The 26,985-nt window shown below is 39.4% G+C and overlaps 1 protein-coding gene across 1 annotated transcript in view; it reads left to right on the top strand.

The window, feature by feature from the left end:
- iqch (IQ motif containing H) overlaps positions 1–26,985 on the top strand; it is a 187,947-nt gene that overhangs the window by 8,885 nt on the left and 152,077 nt on the right. The window contains exons 3-5 of the mRNA XM_073032631.1: positions 6,647–6,744; positions 8,264–8,384; positions 15,622–15,738. Of these exons, the coding sequence (XP_072888732.1) occupies positions 6,647–6,744; positions 8,264–8,384; positions 15,622–15,738 (336 nt within the window). The remainder of the gene's footprint in view (positions 1–6,646; positions 6,745–8,263; positions 8,385–15,621; positions 15,739–26,985) is intronic.

The following is a 26,985-nucleotide window of genomic DNA, read 5'->3' as shown; positions in this document are numbered from 1 at the left end:
TTTGTCACTGATAGTTGGTGAGAAATAAGCAGTAAGACAATTCAGAACTGTTTTACTCACTGCAGTTTCAAGCATTAAGGCTTTGAGATGCCAGAAACAGCCAGAAGCAAAAATTAAATGATTTCACTATTTCCACAAGTTAGAAACTACGGAGTATTTCAAGGTATTGAAAATAATCTTGAATGTTACAATGAAAATGAAGATTTGGAGCATGCCATTGTATGAATGTAGTCTATTATCTGCAGTAGGTGTCTACGCTGATTTTGTTCATTTGGTCAAAGGAATGAGACACTGATGAATTCTTCTGATGATAAGTATTAGGAGCTAAAACGTTATTATAGTACTGCAGTAGTATTGGTAGAGTTCTAATTTGTTCTGTATTTCATTTAAATGCATAATTTGTTACCCAGTTTGTCTTTTTTATACATTTTTAACCATTTCCATGAAATTTTGGTTAATTGGGTCAGCTGCTAAATTGGGCCAAAATGTACTGGTCCCAATTAACCAGAATCCACTGTAATTGATAAATATTAATCAGCTATAATATTAAACAAAAATATAAAATCAAATTGTTAGAAATACTGGAAACCTATATTAAAAGCAGAAATTCTTGGAAATAGTCAACAAGTTAGGCAGCGTCTGTGGAAAGAGAAAAACTGAATTTACATTTCAGGTGAAAAGTATGGAAAGTTAAGGAGATTTACTTCAAGCATTTAAGGGTTGTTAAAACTTTCACAAAATAAATAAAGAACTTTCAGTGGTTTGTAGGTTGATAACTGGTAGGCACAAATTTAAAATGATTGGCAAAAAACCAAAGGCAACATGAGGAAAAGCTTTTTTTTTACTTTGAGTGGTTAGGATTTGGTATGTGCCGTGCGAAGGGTAATGGAAACTGGCTCAATATTAGCTTTCATAAGGGATTTTGATGAATACTTGCAGGGGAGGAAAAATGCAGGAACTGGGGAAATAACCAGGGAATGGAATAAATGGATTGCACTTTTAACAAGCTCATGAAGGATTGACAATTTCCTTGAGTGATATGTATAATTAGTAGGCTGGAAAAGGAAAATAAATGGAAAAGAGAAAAAACAACCGAACCATTGGTTCTCCTTGTCAGTTTAATTTTGAATGAGGGCACCTCCAGACAGGACTTGGCACCTACCATATTAGAAGGATTTTATTCATTTCTTTTTGAAAGTGCACTACATCTTCTCAAAAGTGGCGAGAAGCCAAGATTTAGTTTCACACGCAGCCTACGGTTGGGAAACTTGTCCAGGCAGAAACAGATGGGACAATCGCCTCCCCCTGCTGGTGTGGCAAGAAATCGGTGTATCAATAGTGGACATGAGTGAACAAGGCAAGAAAAATGGATCAGGTGTAGATGTTCAGGGATGCATAATAATGTTAGAATTTTACAGAATAAAGATGACATTTTCAAAGTATTTGTTTCATAATTTAAGGCCTGAACACTGATGTTACAGTGCTAAAATAGTTCTGTTGGTCTCTTAGGTTGTACTCCTGAAGGTTTTTATAACTTCACAAAATAAATATTTATTTATTTTCTCAAAGATGAATCTTCTTGAAATGTTTGATTTGTTACTTCTTCCACTGAATTAATTTAAGTATTACTATGAATTTGCATTAAAGGTAGAAAATTGAAGATTATAGTTAATTTATTGTCCCAGAGTGTCGGACAAAACCATTCAACCCAGGGTAAATTTCAGATGTTATGGTTAGTGACAGTTTGATTGAAGTTAGCATCACTCTGTCGTGCAGTCACAACGTAAAAAGAGGGAGAAGACAAGAAAGTTGTTCTTTGAGAACCCTCACCAGTTCACAAAGAAATTGTTTGAACAAAGCAAGAGCAGGCAGCTTAACATCTCTCGACAAGAACTTGAGGATCACCTGGCAAGCACTGACTCTAACGAACAGCGGGAGGCTCCTCTGCTTGGTATTCTTGGGCTTGTCAAGCCTACCAAGCCAGGAGTGAAGTTCAGTCTGTCAGAACCCAAACTGGCAGAAATCGAACAGTTCATCAGAAAAGCAAGGTCAGGTTCAGTGCTAGGACCTAATGGAGTGCCGTATAAGGTATTCAAGAAATGTGAAGAGCTGAGGAAATACTTGTGGAGATTGTTAAAGGTGGTGTGGAGACAAGGTGTTGTTCCTTTGTCATGGAGTGAGGCTGAAGGAGTGTACATCCTGAAGGAAGAGAATTCTACTAAATTGAATCAGTTCCAACCAATTTCACTTCTGAATGTAGAGGGGAAGATTATATTTGGCATTCTAGCAGAAAGAATATCTTCTTTTGTGATGGAGAATGGATTGGTAAAGACATCTGTGCAGAAGGCAGGAATACTAGGCTTCCTGGGATGCTTTGAACATACTAGTATGATATGGCATACCAAAAGTTGAGAAGAAATCTGGCTGTAGTTTGGCTTGATCTTGCAAATGTGTATTGTTCTGTTCCTCATTCCCTGATTGAGTTTGTGATGGAATTCCTATAGATTCCTGCTAAGGTGAGGAACTTCGTTATGCAGTACTACAATGATTTCCAGATGAGGTTTTCCACTCAGCAGTTTTCAACTAGGTGGCAGAGCTTGGATGTTGGAATCCCAATGGGATCTGCGATTTCACCCATCCTTTTTGTGTTAGCCATGGAGGTCATTGTGAGGGCTGCAGAATCAGCGGGACCAGGTGTTGCATTTAATGGCGGAGGGGAGTTACCACCAATATGAGCATTTATGGATCATCTCACTCTTTTGGGTCCTAGCACGGAGGCAGTGGAAGGTGTACCATCTAGACTTGAGGAGCTAATGAATTGGGGAAGAATGAAATTCAAGACCAAGAAGTCAAGAAGCCTTGTTCTTAGGAGAGGAAAGCTGCTTGACTTTCATTTCACCCTTTGTGGAGAGGAGATTCCATCCACTCAGGACCAACCAGTTAAGAGCCTTGGGCGATGGAGCTGAGAGACACCAAGAGGGTTCAAGAGACAGGAGAACAGATCAGCAGAGGTCTGATGTCTGTCGAAAAGTGTGGCTTGCCTGGCAAGTTGAAATTGTGGTGCTTGCAGTACGGACTGATGCCACGGATAATGTGGCCACTAACTGTCTATGAAGTGGCAATGGAACGGAAGATCAACAAGTACGTGAAGAAGTGGCTTGGAGTACCGAGCAGCCTCACCAATGTTGCAATCCACAGCAACCAGACTAAGCTTACCATTCTAGTGCAATCCCTTGTTGAAGAGGTCAAGGTAGCCAAAGTAAAATCATTCTTGATGCTTCGAGACTCAAAAGACCCTGTCATCAAGAACACCCAGCAGGATGTGAGATCAGGCAGGAAGTGGTTGGCCCATGTAGCAGTTGATGAGGCAGAGTCTAGATTGAAACACAAGGAGACAGTTGGGGCTACCCAGCTAGGCCGCCAGGGACTTGGATGGACAACCCACCAGTGGTGGTCATCTTCTACAGGTAAGGAGCGCCGTGAGCTTGTAACACAAGAAATATGAGAGGTAGAAGAGGAGAAGAGGTTAGCTAAAACAGCTGGCCTGGCCAAACAAGGGGCTTAGACCTGGTGGGAGAGTGTTGAACAATGACATCCATCTTGGAATGTTCTGTGGCAGATGGAACCGCTCCGCATTTCTTTTCTATGCAGAGCAGCGTACAACCTGCTCCCAACACCTGCCAACCTCAGCACCTGGTATGATGATAAGACAGACAGGTGTGCTGCTTGTGGCGAGAAGGGAACACTTCAACATATTTTGAGTGGATGCAGAGTCAATCTTTCCAGCGGCATGCACACTTGGAGACATAACAACGTTCTCAAAGTTGTAACAGAAGCGGTTGAACAGAGAGTACTGCAGCACAACTTATCTCATGCCCCATGCTGCACAGAACATCACATACCATTTATGAAAGAAGGCTCCAAGGCAAGGGTGTACAGCGCAGGCCCACGATCAAGCATACTTTCTTCAGCCAATGATTGATGTGTCAAGGCCGACCTGGATGGCAAAGGCAGTTTCCCGGAGCAAATAGCTTTCACCACATTGCATCCAGGTATAACTGTATGGTCTGACACCAGAAGAGAAGTGGTTATTGGTGAACTCACAATACCCTGGGAAGACAACATCGATGAAGCCCATGAGCGCAAGTTAACCAAGAATGTAGAATTAAGATCAGAGTGCAGAGACAGAGGGTGGAAGGTCTCATGCTATCCATTCGAAATAGACTGCCGTGGCTTTATTGTGTTCACTTTCCAGAAGTGGCTGCGTGACCTTGGCTTCACTAGAAGAGAGATCAAGTCAACCAGCAGGGCTGTAGCTGAGGCAGCGGAGACAGAAACATCATGGGTGTGGACCAAGTACGTCCAGAGGGGCAGATAGTCGGACAGTGTATCCATCTTTTGCAAACCCTTCAGTAGTTGCATAGACACCTGAAGAGTAGACTATCTGTTCGATGGAAGTGACCAACAACTCTGATAGAGGGAGATGCCAAGTTGTTAAGCTCATCAGTGGGAGATGGTGCTTTAGCACTGCTGGCCCACCACCTCGAGGGAGTCTTGATCATAAACGGGCCAAAACTCCTGAAGACAGGTGGAGTCTGGTAATAGCACAGGACAGTTAACATCTTAGTCCAAGTGTATTTTCAATTCTAATTCTATTTGAACTGATTGTGAAACAACTATTTTTGCATTACATTCACAGGTGTGATCCTGAGAGGTGAAAGACGTGATAGAATAAGTGCAGATTCAGATTCATAGATTTGTTACATTGAAACATACAGTGAAATGTATTGTTTGTGTTGACAACAGACTCAAGAAAAGGGTGTGCTGAGGACAGCCTGCAAGTGTCTCTGCACATTCCTTTGCCATTATAGCATGCCCATAATGCTCAGCAGAACACAGAACACATCAAGCAACAAGACAAAACAGCAAAATGAGCCCCATTCCTCTGTCCTTCTTCTCAGCTTCCCTCCCTACCAACCTACCCACCAATCCACACTTATAGACAGTCCTCCAACCCCAGGACAGATCTCTGGGCCTCCAGTGGCCACACAGACAATGGGTCTCTGATTTCCCTCATGAACATCAGACTCCTAGTCCTTGGTCATTGAGCTTCAACGTCTGGACTTCTGATCTCGAGCAAACGTTCCTCATCTTGGGTCAGCACCTTCAGGATAGAAGAGAGACATTTCAAAAATATCAATCCATAAATCTTATTTTTGTTCATAGAGTGCAATGTTTGGACATTAATAATAAATCTATAATTCATATAGTGATGCTATGATTTAAATATATCTTTCTAGAATATGTAGCTATGTGTCAGTGTCGCATCATTTGGATTTCCATTATACTTTAAAGATACTATTGCTTTTAAGAACCGTGATATATTATATTCTACACTGAGAGCAGTCTCTTAGAGTTTTCATATCAGTAATCTCAGTACTAGTTTTACCTGTCTTTGATAAACATTTTTATTTAATTGGAGATGTAACATTCCAATTATGGTATTATCATTACAAAGGTAAACTGAGCAAAAAAATAAAGGATGTTTCCAAAGCCTCTTTGGTTAAAGTGTTTATGAGAATCCTCGACCCTTAGCATGATGAAAATGGAGAAGGCACATTCAGTATGACACCAAGAGCCTTGAACTATTTATCAAAAGCACACCTATACTCTGTGCAAATGGCTGAAAGAATATACCACCTCTTAAGCTAAAACTGTACTTTTCACGTATATACAGTATATGCCTTCAAACTTCCATTACATCCTGACCTACATACCTGGGGCGAACCTGACTGAGCATTGCATGTTTTTAGTATTGACTGGGCCTTTGCTGTGGATGGGAAGTAAGAGGCTCAGGATACAAGAGTTGACAGTCTGGGGCAATGCTATAAAACGTAGCCACCCTTGGTTAACATTAGGGGTCCATGGCATAAAAAAGGGTGGGAACTCTTGTTGTAAAGGAGCTGGACACCAACAACCATGCTCTGATAGTTAACAGATGGAATAAAGATAATTGGGAGTGCGTGGATAAGGTTGCTGGAGATTGGATACTGGTGGTGTAATGAATGTGCAGAGGAATCAGTGCCATGTAATTCACTTGACAAGCGTGTCCCAATCTAGTGCAGGAAAGACCACATTTCCCTGGAATGGCCTAAAGACAATGAACCTTCCCCTATCTCTCAGATGTGGAAGTACTGTCTGGGACACTCACTTGACACAAACATCCCAAAAAGGAGTGCCTTCATGCTTTAGTTCATTTTACAATTCACTAACTATGAGAAGAAATTCAATTGAATATTTCAGCAAGATTTTCAAAATTGTTGTCACTTTTTACTGCTCTTCAGAGCATGTGAAGGATCCAGTGAGACAATAAATAAAAACTTGCCTGCAATTTGATCATCATTAACCTCCTTGTCCTCTCTTCTAATGCCTTGGCCGGGGGGGGGGGGGGGGGGGGGACGCATGGGTGTTGACCTCGTCCCTTTTCCAGCTCTGCAGTTAAATTAAAGAAAAAATATGCACAAGCTATTTTGACAATATAAATTATACAAATCTATGGTTAGTGGTCAGTGCAAGCCGAAGAAGTTTTTGTCTTTATTCAAGCTTTTCAATTACCACATCCTGATGAGAATCTACTTTTCTACAGAGACATGCGGCAGAGTACTTGAATTCAATCAATAGACAAGTGTTGACCCTTCCTGCAGTAGAGTACAGAGATTTGCCAGCTGGTTGCAGTTTAGCAGAGTAAGTAATACATTGCATATTGTTCATGCCAACTCGGTCTGTCATTATTTGGTCATGTAAATGGAATGTTAAATCTAAGGGAACCAGTCTTTATTGTAAGTATTGTAAAATTCTTTTTTGAAATTCCCTATGGAGAGTTATAGAAGTTTGAGTTTCCATATCACAATGAAAATGGAGCATTTGCGTGTGCTCAGGAGAGACACCGCTGGAAGTAATAAGAGCCAGAACATATTTGTGAACTGATTTACTCATGAATTTCTTTTCCATTATAAGATAATAAGTAAAAGGTAAAGGTAAAGTTTGGCACATTAGGCGGCAACCTTGCCGTTTCTTTAGCGTTTAGTTGTTTTATGAGGCCAAGTTGTTAGCTTGACATTCAACCCAGAACAAATGGAAAGTGTGCATTTTATAAGATAGTGCAGAACTTTAAATGAAGAACTCTGGACTCATCTTCCTTTCCAGGCGTTCACCACAACATGTTTGTTTTCTCTTCCCAATTTTGATGAAAGATCACCTCTCTCTGCAGATGCTGAGTACATCTGGCATTTTCTATTTAATATTGTTAGTATTCCATGTTGATAGTCCTTTGAGAGGATGATTATTTGTGTGAAGAACAGTCAGTATCTGAAAATGTGCACAATGGAGGTGGGTACTCTAATGCATAAGCCTGTATGACTAAACAATCACAAGAGTGAATGGATTGTTGTTCTTTCTTTCCACGCCTTGTGGCACATTGGACGGCAACTTTGCTGTTTCGTTAGCATTTTTGCCTTCTTTTTATGAGGCCGAGTTGCCAGCTCAACGTTCAACCATAGATGGAAAGCCTGCAAGGAGCCGGCTGGATTTGAACCCAGGACTACTTGCCTCAAAATCTGGAGTGGATGCCACTACATCACCAGCCGGCTAAAGTGAATGGCTTACTGGGGTTTATTTATGGAACACTTTTCTTCGGGAAAGGAGAAGATGGAAGCTAGGGAAATAAAAGTTGAAAGATTCAAGGCTAATAGCAACTTAAAAATAAGCTGATCAAATAATTGGAATTCAAAAATAAATAAACAGCTTTCGGATAGCAAAAGGCAATTACAGTTGGAGTTCGGAGTTCAATTCTGGAGTCCTCAGTCCTCTGTAAGGAGTTTTTATACGTCCTCGCCGTGGAATACATGGGTTTTCCTTGCGTAATCTGGTTTCCTCCCACAGTCCAAAGATGTACCAGGTAGGTTAATTGGTCATTGTAAATTGTTCCATCATTGGGTTAGGGTTAATATCTTGGGGGTTGTCGGGCGGCATGGCTCAAAGGGCTGGAAGAGCCTATTCCATGCTGTATCTCTAAATCAAAATAAAATAAAATAAATATATGAGATGAATCCTGCAGATCCCAATGCTGGGTGATACACAGTAATATTTCATTGTGTTTATTAGACTCTCAGTTTAAAGAATCTTGACTAATCCCATCAGTCATAATTTGCTCTTATCTCCAAAACCTATAAGGAACTAATACTTCTTTTTTTAAAAAATGTAGTGCAATTCAATCGGCAAATAGCAAAATAATAAAGAAACATGAAGTATATCCATCTTTGCGCAAAAAGCATCAAGGTCCTCAGCTGGGAAATGCACCTCAACATATCTCACCAGGAATTCAGGTATCGTAGACATATTAGTTGGATCTTACTGAAACTATATTAAAATATTGATGAATTTTCTATTTTTTCCTCAGAAAGGTGTCAATTTAAGAGCCATAGCAATTTAAATGTTGAAAAAGTTTAGAAAAGTCAGTAGAGAAAGATGGAAGAGGGTACTCTGTTACTGTAAAGGTTCAAGAGAAATACAACCAAACAATCATAAGATTATGATTAAGAGCGAGTGGATTGCTGGGCTATATTTATAGGGCATGTACTGCAAGATGGAACAAAGTCATTTTTGTGCAATAGCTTGAATAGGTCTCAGGGAGAGTTTTCTGCCCAATTTTGACCTCTTCATATGGGGTGAAATGGAGACTTCATGGAACAAGGGTCTCTGAGCAATAATCCCAGATCTGCAGAATTTTTGTTGACAGAGTAACTCAGTATGCTGATATTTTAAAGGAGCGTAGATCTGGAGCTCTTTTATTCAAGATTGAAATACAACTTTTAGCTTTATAAAGATAAAGACATGTTTTATTTCCCACTTGAACATCAAAACATAGAAACAAACAGTGAAATGCATCATCTAGCATCAACAACAAATACAATTTGGGGCAGCCCGCAAGTGTCGCTGTGCTTCCAAGTGCCAACATAGTATGCCCGCAACTTACTAACCCTTACCCATACGTTTTTGGAATGTGGGAGGAACCGGAGCAAACCCATGAAGTCATAACAAGAACGTACAAACTCCTTGCTGACAGCAGTGGGATTTAAAACCTAATTACTGGCACTGTAAAGTGTTACACTAACTGCTTCACCACTGTGTCACCCGTTTATAAAGAATAAGTTCCAGAGTCAATAGAATCAGAGAGAGATACAGAAACAGGACCATCAACCACCCAATTACACTAATCCTTCTAAAATCCACTTTTTATACTCCTCACTTTCTCCCCAGATTGTTTACATAGGCCAGTTATTTCAACCAAAGAGGTGCAGGATTCACATACTGAAGGGGTAACTGATCTACATTAAATGTTGAGATATGGCTGAAGTTGAAGAAAATAGCGGTTCAATGGTTCTATAATGTGAGAACTATCTGATTAGTCAGAAAATTACTTTATATTAAAGTTAGTTACTGCTTACCTAGATATTCAAAGAGAGCAGACATACAATCACACACAGTATTTTGTTTCTCAAGGACTTTTATTGAGTCACAGCCCCAATAAATCTTTTGAGGAAGTGGACAGATTTAATTTCAACAAAGTGCCGTTTAATAAGCTAGTTCGAGACAAATAATGGCTTTGCCAGTAATGGTCATATCACAAGTAAGAATTAAGTACCTCCCATAATTTCATGCAGATGCTAAGCAATGTTGAAATACAGTTTTGGAATGACCAAGTGTTCTCTGATATCAATTCCAGGTCACTTTGATATATGTGATACCCAAAATAGTTAAATCATTAATAACACATACGAAATACAGGTCAGGCAACATGTATGGAAAAGAACAAACAGTCGACATTTCTGGCTGAGATCCTTCATTAGGACTTCATCATGAGCATTCTGAGTTTGCGTTACTCTGGATTACTAGCAGAATTCTGCAGAATTTCATTAGAGAGCTCAAGCACACAAGCATTTTCTGAGCAGGCTATATAGATAGAAACTGTGGAAAATTTTACTTTTCCTTTCGTTTCACACATGCTTCCAGTGATACATAAAGCAGTCTATCAAATCAGAATCTTTGTGTTTGCTGACCTGAACTTGGGTAAAATGTTGTGAGGACAGACATCAAGTTTGTTTGAGATGTTCCGCCCCATCAATGCTACCATATAAACAGTGTGGGTCAGGTACCAATGAATTAAAATGCACCCCTCTATCATCGTGAGAGGAAAATAAGTTAAACAAACCATGCTGCTTTGCAGAAGATGCAAAGTCACTCCTTCTATGCAGGCTGAACCAATTTACATTAATTTTAGCTGTAGCACCATTATATTTATATCTCTGGAGTATGAAGACCAACAATAACATTAATTGCTCATTTCTACATGAGAAAAAAGCTGTTAAAAGATATTTCTGAAACCTCGGATGAGCAGAATCTATATTAAAGTGACTGATTTTGCCCAATTGTATTAAACATCAAACCTACGCATCTACATATTACTGCACAGTTTTAGCTACTTACGTACTTGAAAATGCAATAAGAAAAATTGAATTTCCTATCTGAACCAGTCATTTATAGCTTATTAGCATATGTTAGTGTTCACAGACTCAAAAAGGCTTTAGGTTGTTTTACCAGCACGAAATTACATCATTTGGCAGGAATAGAAAACGAGTCATATTTTTGCCTCCAAGCTATTAGTTTATTTCATAAGACACATCTGAAACAAGGTTGGAGTGAAAATGTAATCATGCTACCTTATTGTACTGTAAATACAGGTCTGTGCAGTCATGTATGGCACAATTTGATTCCTTATACATTCATCGAAGGAAGGTTGGATGTGATAGATTAGTGTACTTTGTTATAATAATCGAAAGGAAGTACTATAATTTGCTGCTCATTCTGGTGAAGATGTTTAGGTTTATATGTGTGCACAGATAGGGTTCATTTCCTTCTCTTTTTGCTTATACATTAACTTCTTCTTCCCCAGTTTCATGCCTTTGCTGTCCTTCAGGTTACATAATTCCTCCTATAACCACATGTCACCTCTTCAAATCTGCCTTTAGATACTGTGCATAACTGCCTTGATAGTGAAGGAGCTACTTAAAGTTCAAAGTAGATTTATTTTCAAAGTGCATACATGTCACCATATACAACCCTGAGATTAATTTTTTTGCAGGCATGCCCAATAAATCAATAATAGAATAACGACCATAACAGAATCAAGGTAAGACTGCACCAAATGGGGCATTCAACCAGTGTGCAAAAGACAACAAATTGTGCAAATACAAAAAGAAATAATAATAAATAAGTAATAAATATTGAGATCATGCAATGAAGAGTCCTTGAAAGTGAGTCCATAGGTACAATGATGAGGCAAGTGAAATTGAGTGAGGTTATCCCTTTGATTCAAACCCATGATGGTTGAGGGGTAATAATTGTCCCTGAACCTGGTGGTGTGAGTCCTGAGCCTCCTGTATATTCTTCCTGATGGCAGTAGCGAGAAGAGAGCATGTCCTGGGCAGTGGGGGTCCTGATGATGGATGCTGCTTTCCTGCAACAGATTTTTGTGTAGATGTGCTCAATGGTGGGAAGGGCTTTACCCATGATGGACTGGGCCATATCTACTACTTTTTGTAGGATTTTCTGTTCAAGGGCATTGGTGTTTCCATACCAGGATGTGACGCAGCCAGTCAATACGCTCTCCATCACACATTTATAGAGGTTTGTCAAAGTTTAAGATGTCATAATGAACATTTGCTAACTCTTAAGGAAGTAGAGATGCTGCTGTGCTTTGTTTGTAATTGCATTTGCGTGTTGGGCCACGACCTCCAAATTAAAAGACAAGTCCTCTAAATTAATAACTCTGAGGAATTTAAAGTTGCTGAGTCCCCACCTCTGATCCTCCAATGTGGACTGGCTAATAGACTCTGATTTCCTTCTCATGAAGTCAATAATCAGCTCCTTGGATTTGCTGACATTGATTAAGGAGTTGCTGTTATGCCACCACTTAGCCAGAGTTTCAATCTCTCTCCTATATTCTGATTCATCACCACCTTTGATTTGGCCAAAAACAGTGGTGTCATCAGCAAACTTGAAAATTTTCTATGTAACTTCTGGAAAATTTGTTTACTTACCACATCCTCGACATATTTTTTGAGGAAGTGGACTGATCTGATTTCAACAAAGTGTCATATAATAAGCTAGTTTGGGACATGATAGTCTAGAAAGGATTAGCAAACAATTTTGGATTGGATGAGGTAGTAGTGGGATTCTAGCATATAAGAAGTTGCTATGAATACTATCAGTTCTGCCTGAAGACCAGTAACTAGTGTGATCCCATAAGGATTGACATTGAAGCTGTTAGGCTTAGCAATGATTTGGTGTGAGACACTGGGCAAATAATAAGTTTTTGATTACTAGAAAGATAGATGCAGCTATTACAAACTTAAATGGAAAACCAAGATTGCAAAGGAAACCTTCATAGGCTGGGGGAAAAGGATCAACCTTAAGGTGATGGCTTTTAATATAGAGAAATGTAGCATTGTGTTTATGTGCTGAGCAAATGCCAAGCATGCTTTTATCATGAAGGTGATTGACTGCTGTCCAGACTCCAGACACTTTGAAATTTCAATACTAAGCCTGATCAGTGTTATTTAATAGGTGATAGCATGAGGGGTTATGGAACCATGTTGAGCTCATGGAGTTAGGATGTAGATCAACTATAACTGAGGATCTAAATAGCTAATTCCTGTTAGAGTCATAGAGAAGTACAGCACAGAAACAGACCCTTTTGGTCTAGCTAGTCCATGCCAAAATAATTTTAACTGCCTACTTCCATCGACCTGTACCAAGACCATAGCCCTCTATATCCCTCCCATCCATGTACAGACAGACATACTTTATTGATCCCAAGGGAAATTGGGCTTTGTGACAATCGCACCAACCAAGAATAGTGTAGAAATATAGCAATATAAAACCATAAATAATTAAATAATAATAAGTAAATTATTCCAAATGGAAATAAGTCCAGGACCAGCCTATTGGCTCAGGGTGTCTGACACTCTGAGGGAGGAGTTGTAAAGTTTGATGGCCACAGGCAGGAATTACTTCCTATGACACTCAGTGTTGCATCTCGGTGGAATGAGTCTCTGGCTGAACGTACTCCTGTGCCTAACCAGTACATTATGGAGTGGATGGGAGACATTGTCCAAGATGGCATGCAACTTGGACATCATCCTCTTTTCAGACCACCGTCTTTCAGACCACCGTCAGAGAGTCCAGTTCCACCCCCACAACATCACTGGCCTTACGAATGAGTTTGTTGATTCTGTTGGTGTCTGCTGCCCCAGCACACAACAGCAAACATGATAGCACTGACCACCACAGACTCGTAGAACATCCACAGCATCGTCCAGCAGATGTTAAAGGACCTCAGTCTCCTCAGGAAGTAGAGACAGCTCTGACCCTTCTTGTAGACAGCCTTAGTGTTCTTTGACCAGTCCAGTTTATTCGTATCCCCAGGTATTTGTAATCCTCCACCATGTCCACACTGACCCCTCGGATGGAAACAGGGGTCACCAGTGCCTTAGCCCTCCTCAGGTCCACCACTTAGCCAAACTTCACTTAAACATTGAAATCGAGCTCGCATGCACCACTTGTGCTGCTAGTTCATTCCACACTCTCACAGTCCTCTGAGTGAAGAAGTTTCCCCTCATGTTCCGCTTAAACTTTTCACCTTTCACCCTTAACCCATGACCTCTGGTTGTAGTCCCACCCAACCTCAGTGGAAAAAGCCTGCTTGCATTTACCCTAACAATACCCCTCATAATTTTGTATACCTCTATCAAATCTCTTCTCAGTCTTCTACATTCTAAGGAATAAAGTCCTAACCTATTCAATCTTTCCTTAGTACTCAGGTCCTCCTAGCAACATCCTTGTAAACTTTCTCTGTACTCTTTCAACCTTATTTACTTCTTTCCTGTAGGTAGGTGACCAAAACTGCACACAACACTCCAAATTAGACCTCATGAATGTCTTATACAACTTCAATATAACATACCATTTTCTGTACTCGGCACTTTGATTTATGAAGACCAATGTGCCAAAAGCCTTCTTTACAACCCTATCTACCTATACCTATGTACTGATTTGTAGATAGGTTAGAATAAATCAAAGGAATGCATATAACGTAGAACTAAGTTAGATGTCCAAAACTGTTGATAATGAGTGCAGCAAGGTGCTAACTTATATAGATGTGTTACTCAAAGGAGATATGAAGAACTCCAAATTATACATCACTGCCTATAATGGTTCAGTGTATATTGAAGAATGCATCTCCCACTTACTATGCTTTTCTGGGAATGGGAGTCATTGAGAAATTTTCCCCATACAATGGATTCCAGTTATTTGGGACACGTCAAGCAATGGATTCCAGTTAATTGGGACATGTCAGGCCTAGTACATTTTGGCCCAGTGAAGCAGCTGCCCCAATTAGCTGAAGTTTCACAGAAGTAGTCAAAAAAGGTATAAAAAAGATTAACTATCATCTGTCTGAGTAACAAATATCTATTTAAATGAAATACAGAACAAATTAGAACACTTCCAAAACTACTATAGTACTATAAAATTGTGTATTTTTTTGTAATAGTTATCGACAGAGGAATTCGTTCAGTGTATGCTGACATGTTCATTTGATTGACTATAAATGAACAACATCAGAGCAGATACCAAGTGCAGATAGTGGGCTGTCTTCAAACAGTGCTTTCGATGATTGCATCCTAAAAATCTTCATTTTAATTGCAACATTCAAGATTATTGTTGATACCTTTAAATTCTTCGTAGTTCTTAACTTGTTGAAGTAATGAAATCATTTCATTTTCTCACCCGGCCATTTCTGGCATCTCCAAGCCTGAATGCTTGAAACTGCAATGAGGAAAACAGTTCTGAGCTGTCTTACTGATTATTACTCACCAACTGTCAGTGACAAAAATCACTACCTTTTGAACTCAAACATGCAAGTGATGTTATTTAAACACTTTTTGCTCTAAGTACAATATAGTGTTTAGTGGCCACGTGACTGATGCTACCATTTAAGCAGCATAGTGTTCCAAAATAAACAAAGAGAATCCCAGCTATTTTTTCTACGTTTTTTGGTCTTTAAGATTTGTCCCAAGTAAGAGGCTTCCCTGATTAACCAGTGGCCCAATTAATCAAAATCCACTGTTTATTTTATCTTAAGTTGTTTATTCTCATCTTTGCCTCTCTCTGAAGATTACATTGTAGAGGGAATGGTGGAGAGGGTGTTTTGTGTTGGGTGGGGGAGGGGCTAATGGTGAGGAGGAGGTGTGATGGCAGATAGTAATGATATTATGCACCAGACCATTAGAATATTACCATTGTAGGTTTGTATGTTATTGAATGGACATACTGTAAAGGGGACACTAACATAAAACAAAGTGGAAAGTAAAAACATTTTATGGAAATAGATTCAGTCAGCTCTTTTCATATGTACTTGTTGTACTACTATTGGGTCGTTTCCAAGCAAAGAATTCTTACATAAATACGCTTCAATGAACTATTCTCTCATCTTTTTAACAGCACAAATTAGCCATGGATATGAAGATTTTGCACGATCCAACTCACCCGAAGAACAGGAGTTTTCTCAATGAGAACTATGGGCTTCAGCTTCCTGTCATTAGGAGCACAGTGCCTGAAGTAAGTGTAGAATTCCATGTAAAATTATGACATTTGACAATGATGGGATTGATACCAGTTATTGAAGATTACATTAATTATTTGATTTCTGGTGCTGATTTTCTTCTGACTTTCAAATAAAAATGAACATATTGTCAAAACTAAGTGGACATAAGCCCCATCTGGCACACAAAATTCTTGTTCCTAGTTCACTAGATTTAGAAATCGCTGAATGATATTGATCTCTCTTCATTAAAGTGAAACTTGCTAGTGTCTGCAGAGTTAGGCAGTTCTATCTTGGATACTAGATTGCATCTCAGTTTCTTGCTTTTGTCTGTTATGGCAGGAATCAATGCATTTGGAAGATATATCATAGTCCTGTGTGATATTGAAGATGATAAAGGTCCTGCACTGTTGTTGAAGATGAACAGTGAGCTCTCCTGATACCCTATGGACCATTTCCTTTAGACAACAGAATTATATAGAATTTTACACTGTAGAAAGTGTCCATTCGAGACAACAATTTGATGTCATCTCTACAAAAGCATATCACTGAAGATTTATTTAATCTGTGCCACTAAAAATGAAATAATTGATAATTCATTTCAGTCAAACTTGTGCATTCTTGTGTTATACAGTACAACACCACAGCTGTTGAGTTTGACCGCAATGTATTATATGTGAAGCATTCAAGGTGTGTTTGCGAAAACAGGATAATGTGCAATATAAATCCAAGGCTTTTCTTATTTGACTTAGTGTCCTGCCTGACACCCTCACATAGAAAAATTGCACCTTTTATATTTTTTTGTTCATTCAACTTTTTATGTTTACAACTAATCATATGTGTTATTGTAAAGTGTAAAATCTGTATCTTAAAATGGAAAACAAACACAATAGATTCTGAAGATGCTGGACATCCAGAGAAACACACCCAAAATGCTGGAGGTCGATGTTTCAGGCCGAACCCCTTCATAAAGATTCATGATTCCTTTCCATTGATGCTATCTGACTTGTTGTTCGTCAAATGAATATGTATTTGTGAAAGATGCATTATTTCAAGGTAATAGCCATCTTGCTGGATCAGTTTGCTGGAAATTACAATGATGTGCAATTATTTTATATGATTCCTTTTGAATAGGATATCTAAGAATATAAGAAATAGGAGGAAGAATAGGTATGCTTTAAGTCAGAGAGTTGATGATTCTGCTCGTGGCCAAGGGAGATTTGAAGTGTGCCCTATTTGAATTGGAGATGTTTGAGATTTACTGAAGACCCAAGCAGACTTCCCCTCTCTCAACTTTTTCCATAGTGAATCTGGAGGATAAGTGACACCGACACTGAAATGTGCATGCAGATGTTTTGAACTCTGGTGTGATGCGATGACTCACTAATGAACTTGATAAAATTGTGCTGTCGATATTGGGTAGAGTTGGGGTTTCACCCAGCTTTATTTGGGGACTTCTACATTCCGATTACTCCTGCCACCACTTGCATAGCTAGACACTGAACTTTGAAAGACAAATAGGTCAACCAACATCAAATACAGCTACAGTCAACCTAATGTACAGTGGCTCAGTAGTGCAGCAATCGCAAATCATGTTGTGTATTTATTATTTCAGTCATACAGCAAATATATTGTTTGATTAAGCATTCTTTGTTTAAATAATTCATTATGGGTTATATGTAAAGGTATGTGAATGGTCATCTTGGCACCATGTCATACGTGGGTGTCTCACCTTAAGTAAAAATTAAACTAAGACACGCATCTCTCGGGCTCCCTTATTTTTATTTCAATTAGTTTTATGTTTTGGAGTTACAAAACATAATAGATTGGGGTTTGATTCTTGCTGCTATCTGTAAGGAGTTTTTGTACATTCTCCCATGCCTGTATGGGTTTCCTCTGGGTGCTTCATTTCAAAGATGTAGGGTTAGGGTTAGTTAGTTGTGTGCATGCTATGTTGGTACTAGGACCATGGTGACACCTGCGGGCCGCACCAACATAATCCTTGGAATATGTTGATCGTTGACACAAAACAATGCAGTTCATTGTATGTTTCAATGTACAGGTGACAAATAAAGCTAATGTCTACTGTTTCGGTCTGGACACGGCTCGGGTAGGATGAACAAGAAGGCTTTAGAGATGATGCAGAGCTGGGTTACTAAAATGGTTCCAGTGTGAGGAGTCACAGTTACATCAACTAGTGAAGCTTATTGGCTGAAGGATATGAGATAAAGATGTGTTTGAAAAGATAAGGTCTTAGATCAGCATCATCTCAGTGAATGGTGAAACACATTCAAGGAACCAATGCCTTTCCTTAGAGGAGAGAAGACTTAAGGATTATAAAATAAAACAGGCACTGCCTGCTGTGGCAGTTTAATAACCTCAAGATTAATATTTAAGGATGATCAGTAATAGACAAAAGGCAGCATAAAGCAAATCAGTTTTACAAAATACACACTTAGATTAAAGATTAGTTTTATCTTTCACATGTACATCAAAATATTGAAACAGGTAGTAAAATGCTTTGGCTGCAGTCAACAACTAACTCACTCCAAGGCATGATGGGGGCAGCCTGCAAGTATCACCACACTTCCGGTGCCAACATAGCACGCCCATGACCTACTAAGCCTAACCCATACGTCTTTGGAATGAGGGAGGAAACTGGAGCACCCAGAGTAAATCCACGCAGTCACAGGGAGAATGTACAAACTCCTCACAGGCAGCAGTGGGAATTGAATCCCAATCTCACAGTTGGTGCTGTCAAACGTTACTCTAGCCACTACACTACCATGCCAAACAGTTAAGATTTGGAAATCACTACCTGATGGGTAGTGTATAAATTCAATATTAGCCTACTTAGAAAAGTGCTTGAAGGAGAAGGAAGTTTCTTGGATATGGTAAAAGAGGAGGGTAGAATTAACTGAAATTAGTTTCAAGTGGTTCAATTTAATATCAGAGAATGTATACAGTATACAACCTGAAATTCTTACTCTTTGCAGATATCCACAGAATAAGAAGCCCCATAAAATAAAATGTAGAAAGTTCAGTGCACTGAATCCACCCCTCCCCCTCCCATCACACAAGCAGTAGCAGAAGCATCAACCCTCCCCCTCCCTGCCCTGCTTGTGCCAGCAGAAGCACAGACCCCCCCCCCCACAGACCCCCCACCCCCACCATATAAGCAATAGCAAACCCCCTCCCCCCAAAGAGACCTTGATCTAGAGTCCATAAAAAACTACCGTTCAAAACCCAGGACTTCAGCATCTCAGGCAGGCTTTCTCACTTCATCAAGGGAAATCTCCATCTTCAAGAAATAAAGCCTAGACTTGAATGACTCTGTGGTCCCTACTGGTGTGTACAGTACTTTTGTATTCAACGCATGTTTTGTAAGGAAACTAAGAACAATTACAACAATCTTTAATGTAAACTTTAATTTTATCAGTCTGTAGATTGTAGGAGGACTGGCTTGCTAGTGACAAATATAATAACTCATAGCTTCTCTCTTACTGTTACAAACCTCAGAACTCTTTAGCCATATTATTATGTGGGTTGTATTGTGCTGTGGGCTGTGTAATTGTGGAGAAAACCTAACATCGGATGCACAGAATTCAAATTGTTCCTAATCCCCTGAGCGGAATTGGTGGATTGGGATAAATGCCTTTCCCTCTTCTACAATAATAGAGGAAGGTGCCTCATATGGTTAGCTTCTTTAGGAATGAAAGGACTGACTGTTCTATTGCAGAAAAATATGACAATTATTTTGGGCTCGATTTCAACAAAGCCATGGAGAAGTTTTAGTTTAATGACGACATCTGCAACACAGATGAAAGTCACTTGCTTTCAGGCTGTTACCTGACAGATTCTTGGCAGCTAAATGAAACTTTGGCAACTGCATGCATGCAGCTCAATAAGTGAAAAATCATTCTGTAAAATGAGAAAATGTGGGCTTTAGTAATTAGAAAATCTAAAATGCCTTTACACTGTCATATTCCTCTCCTGTGCCTACTGCACAGAAAATGCAGCCTGGACTGAAATTTGAATTTTGAAGAGGTCCCAAGCTTTGACAACTTAGTGTATAGAGCTCAACCACTACAGTATCACATTAAAATGAGAAAGTGGAAGAAATATACTGCTTCTTTTATGAGCAATATTTTACATGCATTCCTTAAGGTTCCTTCCAGTTAGAACTTCAAAAATGAAGTAATTGACCAGGAGAAATCCCAGCACTATATTGTAGCATTGTTACTTACTGAGCATATTATCAGACAGGGGCTAACTCCTATGTGAATATTTAACATGCATATTTTAAGCACTGACATTTTAAAACAAATAGCTTGATGTGGATGTTAAAATATACCCAGAGGAACTCAGTACAAATGTATTGAAATATGCCATTGGGAAAATTGACCCAGAGTGATTAGAGAAATTGCCCTCTTTACCCATCTTATTTTATTTATTCGGAGAGTAGAGCGGAAACAGGCCCTTCCAGCTCTCCGAGCCATGACACCCAGCAACCCACCGATTTAACCATAGCCTAATCACGGGACAATTTGCGTTGCCCAATACACCTACTAATTGGTACACCTTTAGACTGAGGAAACTGGAGCTCCTGGAGGAAACACACATGCACACGGGAAGGCACATTTAAACTTACTTACAGAGGACAACAGGAATGAACACTGAAGTCCTGACACCCTGAGCTATAGTAGTGCCATGACAGTTAAAATAGTTAATTTTTTCAACTGCAACAACCAGCAGTTTTCAGCAAATAGGTGCAAGCAAAGTTTATCCAATCACAAACAAGAGAAAGTCTGCAGATGCTGGAAAACCAAGCAACACACACAAAATGCTGGAGGAACTCAGCAAGCCAGGCAGTCCTGCCGAAGGGTCTTGGCCCAAAATGTCGACTGTACTTTTTTCCATAGATGCTGCCTGGCCTGCTGAGTTCCTCTGGCATTTTGTGTGTGTTGCAGGCATAGTTTAAGTACCTATGTATAGACTAAGGTCAAAAGAAGTGAAATACCCTTACATGTTAACTCTGATCCATTTATCACAGCAAGGAGGCATGAGTGATTAGCCTTGTTAAGAATGTGTGGAGGATTACAAGTAACTTGTTAAAGGTCAGTGGAAATGATTACAAATATATTACAAGCAGATGTACAATATATAGAACATGAATCCCAAAGCAGTGCTCTATTTGTTGCTAGTCAACAAAATGAAATGTGGCATCACCAGAATATTAACAAAGGTGATTAAGCTAACAGAATTTTGAGTTGCAGAGCGCCATTGCCTGATATAATGTAGTATAAAGGGAGGTGGTGCTTGCATGTAGTTAAAGGACTTAGAATAAACTAAAAAGGAACTATCCTAGAGGTTTATGTATCAAACACTGATGCAAAACACCCCAAAAACCACAGCTTGCAAAGTTTACATTCTATTGGCAATGCTGTGACTGAACAGGTGTCATCTAATCTACCAAAACTTGCCTCAGCTGATATATGAATAAGAGTGAAATGCAGTCATTCGATCATTTGGTTGAGCAATAACAAATTAGATCTGTTATCCCCCATCCAGTTTACCTCTCCCCTGACTTGACTGGCTAATTTGATCTTGGCTCTTTAAGACCATTTAGTCCCAAAGTCTCTGCTGCCAAAGGCTATTCAGTTGTCAATATGTGACATTTCACGAGCAGGTTATGAAATTGTGCTAGCTACATTTGAAATACAAGATGATTACAGGTATAGATAGAGCGGACAGCCAGAGACTTTTTCCCAGATTGGAAATGGCTAACACAAGGGGCATAACTTCAAAAGGTATTTATAGGGAAGTATAGGGGGATGTCAGAGGAAGGTTCTTTACACAGAGTGGTAGATATATGGAACGCGCTGCAGAGGTGATGGTACAGGCAGACACATTAGGGATATGTTAGAAACTGTTAGATAGGCACATGGATGAAAGAAAAATGTTGGTGTTATGTGGAAGGGACGGGATAGATTGATCTTGGAGTAGGTTAAAGGGTAGGCACAATGTTGTGGGCTGAAGGGTCTGTACTATGCTGTACTGTCCTTTGTTCTATACAACTGATTTCTTGTTTTGCCAACTTATGAGCATGCCTTACGAGAATAGAGCGAACTTGGCCTTTTCTCCTTGGAGCGATGGAGGATGAGAGGTGACCAGATTGAGGTGTATAAAATAATGAGAGGCATTGATCATGTGGATAGTCAGAGGCTTTTTCCCAGGGCTGAAATAGCTAACACGAGAGGACACAGTTTTAAGGTGCATGGAAGTAGGAACAGAGGAGATGTCAGGGGTAAGTTTTTTTATGCAGAGAGCGGTGAGTGCATGGAATGGGCTGCCGGTGACTGTGGTGGAGGCGGAGACAATAAGGTCTTTTAAGAGACTCCTAGACAGGTACATGGAGCTTAGAAAAATAGGGGGCTATGGGTAACCCTAGGTAATTTCTAAAATAAGTATATGTTTGGCATAGCATTGTGGGCCAAAGGGCCTGTATTGTGCCGAAGGTTTTCTATGTTTTTACATGTAAATAGGTCCAGAAGAGCAAGAATTTTAACCTTGTTTCTAACTTCTGCAAAAGGTAAGACATCATTGACAGTATGTACTTGACATTTATGCCATTTATCTAAACGGTTTGCTACTCATTTTTAGTCCTTATTCCTCCTAGTTTATCATTGTGTACTTGTATATAGTCTGTAGCAGTTTTTCAGAGTCCCTATAATTGCAAATGTCAGGGTGGTAAGGAGTTGCTGAGTCATTAGGCTCGTTGCCTATACCTGCATTTTTCATTGACATACATTTATCAGTGCCAGAATCTTTCTTCCTTGAGTTGCTAAGGTACTAGAACTTTTTGAGGCATTGCTCAAAGCTACTTTTGTAGTTCTTCATGGTGACATTTGACAGCTGCTGACTTCATCATTTCTCAGCTGCTTTGTTTCTTTATATGTTGTCCCTGCTGAGACAGGCTCACTGATATAAACCCATCTAAATCTGATGCAATCAACTTCTATGAAGTCTATGAACCTTTGACTGACCGCTAATTTAAAGATATTACAGTTGAAATTTGGATTTTTTGACATGAAATCTAAGCAAGTATGAGACTATTTGAGGAATACTCTCTGCTGGTGTTTCCTAATCAATAGAAAATTGCAAATCTCTACCCCTAATTCACTCATAAAAAGCCAAGGGAACCTCAGAAGACAATATAATCACAAGACAATTCACAGTGACCAATTAATGTACATCTTTGGATTATGGGAGGAAACCGGAACAAACGAAGGAAACCCCTGCAGTTCATGGGGAGAACGTACTAACTCCTTACAGACTGTGCCAGAATTGAACTCCAAACTCAGGACTGTCTGGAGATATAATAGCATCGTGTTAACCACCATACTATTGTGGCACCCAAGTTGCCAGGTTTTTGTACCCATCCTGTTGATGGAAAGCAGATGTTAATGGTTACAGCTGTTTTAATCTTCTGCATGCTGCTCATACTGCAGCCAACTTGGCCTAGACGTTCAGTTGAAGCTTGCTGTTTTTCAGTGCCACATGTTTAAAAAATCATCTTTTTTTAAATCTTGAGTGGAATGCATTTGGGATCAATTCTGGGTTGAAAGCCAGCACCCTGGAAATTCAACTAGTCGCAATCTATCCTTGCACTCCCAACCTGATTTCCGTGTCAGTTGCGTAAGGGTTGAAAGCATTCCTTTCATGTAACTGATACAGAAATATCTCACGCAATGTTTGTTTTGGAACATTGTAGTGAAAATTAGGCAAATTTGTTTTTCATTTATTTATTTTGAGAGACGGCCCGGTAACAGGCCCTTCTGGCCAAACAAACATCCAATTACACACTTGTGGCCAATTACCCTACTAACCTGTATGTCTTTCAAATGGAGGAATGGAAGAAACCAGAGCACCTGGAGGGATTTCATGCAGTCATGGGAAGAACCTAGACAATCCCTGCAGACTTCGATGGGAATTGAACTTGGGTCGCTAGTGCTGTAATAGCGTTTCACTAACCGCTGCACCACCGCCCCTGTTGGAGTAGTCAACAGTATTCCCTTCAGCACATCATTGGTTTGTGATTGGTATTAAATCCAGTGCACTTCCTATACTGAGGGGGACAACCCTACTACAAGACACCAATCTCCCCTCTTCACCTCACTCCACCTCCTGATTTCTCCCTCTCTCTGAAGCCAGTCCCGCTCCTTGATCGTCCATCTGACCCCTCCCTCCTCCTCCCCAGTCCCAGTCAACAAAGGCCAGCAATGGAACACTGCTCCTCATTCCTACTAGGGTCATAGACCAATAAAGTATGGATATACAGTAGGTCCAACCAGTCCATACCAGTTGTGGTGCTTACATAGCTAGTCCCAATTACCTGCATTCAGCTCATAGGCTCAACTCCAACCATCCATGTACCTATCCAAATGTTTCTTAAATTGTATTGTTATACCTGCTTTAACTACTTCCTCTGGCAGCTCATTTCATGTACTCACCATCCTCTGCACAAAAAAATAGTTGCCTGTCAGGTCCCTTTTAAGACCTTTCTCCTAGTTTTGTACTTCCGTACCCTGGGGGAAAAGACTGTTACTATTCTCTCTAAATATACCTCTCATAATTTAAAAATTTATATAAGGTCACTCCTCATTCTCCTCTGTTCCAAGGAAGAAAAGACTTAGCCTTGCTAAACTCTCTCTCTACAACCAAGACCCTCTAGACCCGACAATATCCATATAATCTGCACTATTTTTCTAGTTTACCATGTCTTTCCCATAACAGAGTGATCAAAAATTGTACACAGTACTCCAGATGTGGCTTCGCCTTTGACTAAATTCATCAGAGGTCATGAAATTGACTCCAGGTACAGATCTTAGCTAAGTCCTGCTACTATACCACCGTCACATTCATCTGAGCTGGCTACACAGAAAAGATCACTTTTTCTGGTTACGAAAATGCAGCATCTCATCTGTAGTTGAAACAGTCCTCAGCACAATAGCAAAGGTACCAGTTAGGATACAATAATATTTCTAGACATTCTTTTTCTCTGTGGTTGGAAGGATGGTAAGTATGTTGATGCGGTGCTTTACAGAAAATGATTTCCTGTTATGGCCACTATGTGATTGAAAGGCTTAATATTTGTAGGAACCAACACCTGTACAATTTACTCCCTCCTGTTAGGCCTCATTATAGCTTGAAACTACATTTTAATTTAAAGTATTATAAATATGCAAGTGTGGAGGTGACCTGCCCTTTGGTTGGAGGCCTGTCTGTGTAAGAGGGGGTGGGTGGAAGATTCAAAATATTGTCCAATATTAACATATAATTTCTTTCCTGTAATTATAATAAGTATTAACACTAACATACTCCATATCGCAGCCTTCATTTCGAAAGTAAAACAGACTGAATTTGAAACAATAATTCATTTATTTGTTCCATTATTGTGTTTTAATGTCTTACTAGAAGTATGAGGAATTTTGAAGGTTATGTTGGTATTTATCTTAATGTTAAGGTACACTTTTGCTCTTCTGAAACATGACATTGTTCAAATAACTTAGATGTTGTGATAGCCTGACAATATTTATAAGGCTGATTTTTCAGACGTCTATTTTTATGTAAGCAAACCAACAAGGCTTCAGTTTAGATTCAAGTTATTGAGCCCAGCTAAGGAAATATTTTTGTACCCATTTGTAAGTACTATGTTTTGAATGAACACTATTCTTGCACAGCCAGACTAACTGGGTTTTCATCATTTATACTCATATTGCTCATCAGCTGCTTGTGAAATGTGAAATGAGATTATTACAGGTGTATTAAAGTCAGTAATTTCCTTTGTTGTTCCCATTAGCAAATTTGTGTTGCACAAACTCAGCTACAGTAAAATCGAGACATGTTCAATTATGATTATTAAACACTGCCAAAAATATGATTATTCACTCTTTGAGGAGAGAAAGGAAAATGTTCCCCAATGTATAATATCATCCGAAGCTTGGCTAGCAGTGCTGTGCATAAAACCAATCATGATAGTAGTAGGAAGATTATTGTAATGCAGTTTGTGGAGGCATTGAAATATAGTAAAAAATACTTTGTTAGAATAAACTTAACAAAACTGAAACTATTGATTATCTTAAACATGAGATTCTGCAGATGCTGGAAATGCAGAGCAACACACACAAGTTGCTGGAGGAACTTAGCAGGCCAGGCAGCATATCGAAGTCTCGGCCTTGAAACATCGGCCCTTTATTCCTCAACATAGATAGAGCCTGACATGCTGAGTTTCTCCAGCATTTTGTGTGTGTGTATTATTGTTGGCTCTTGTATTTGACTTGTGCACTGTTTGTATTCTATTCTTTAGTTATTATAATGAGTGTGGTTACATTGGAAATTATCGTTGTTTCAAAGAAATAGTCAAATTTCTAAAATGTGTTTGGTAAGTTAAGAATTGGATGATTGTAGTCTAATTAGTTAAGAGTCATACTTATAGGGTGGCACAGAGAGCACAGCAGTTAGCACCACAGTTTACAGCCTGCTGTAAGATTGGGGTTTCATTCCAGTTGTAAGGAATTTGTAAACTCTTCTGTGACTGCATGGACTTCCTCTGGATGCTCCTGTTTTTTTCTACATTCCAAATACATATGTGTTAGGCTTTGTGAGTTGTGGGCATCCTATATTGGCACCAGAAGTGTGGCGACTCTTGTGGGCTACGCCCAGCGCATCCCCAACACAGGCAATACTTTTCACGGTATTTTTTGCTGAACATGTAATAAGTAAAGCTAATTATATTATAAACATGAGTAAAAACTTCAGATGCTGGAAATCCAGAGCAACACACACAAAAATAGTGGAGGAACTCAGCAGGTCAGGCAGCATCTTTGAAAATGAATAAACAGACAACATTTTGGGCTGAGACTCTAAAGAGTCTCTCCAGCATTTTGTGTGTAATTATATTAAATGTTTAGTCATATATTTTTCCACATACATATTTGTCATAATGGCACCCTTTAAAAGCTGGATTAGTAGCACTGCCATATCCCTCCATTACATGACTTTTTACACTTCATTAGAACCATTTGACTTGTTTATTAGCCAATGTTACTCAGCAATTTCATTCTAACTGTCTAGGATGGGTTTTTTTTGAGGTGCTTGCAATAAATGCATTTCAAATGGAGGGATGAAAATTGTGACTGAAAAGCAAATTCAGTTGCTGAAAAATGCTATTTGAATGTATCTAAATACAAATAATGGTAATG

Source organism: Hemitrygon akajei, chromosome 30 (assembly GCF_048418815.1).
Source record: "Hemitrygon akajei chromosome 30, sHemAka1.3, whole genome shotgun sequence".
Lineage (NCBI taxonomy): Eukaryota > Metazoa > Chordata > Chondrichthyes > Myliobatiformes > Dasyatidae > Hemitrygon > Hemitrygon akajei.
The sequence above is the reverse complement of the archived record's forward strand: the minus strand, read 5'-3'. Positions and strand labels throughout refer to the sequence as shown.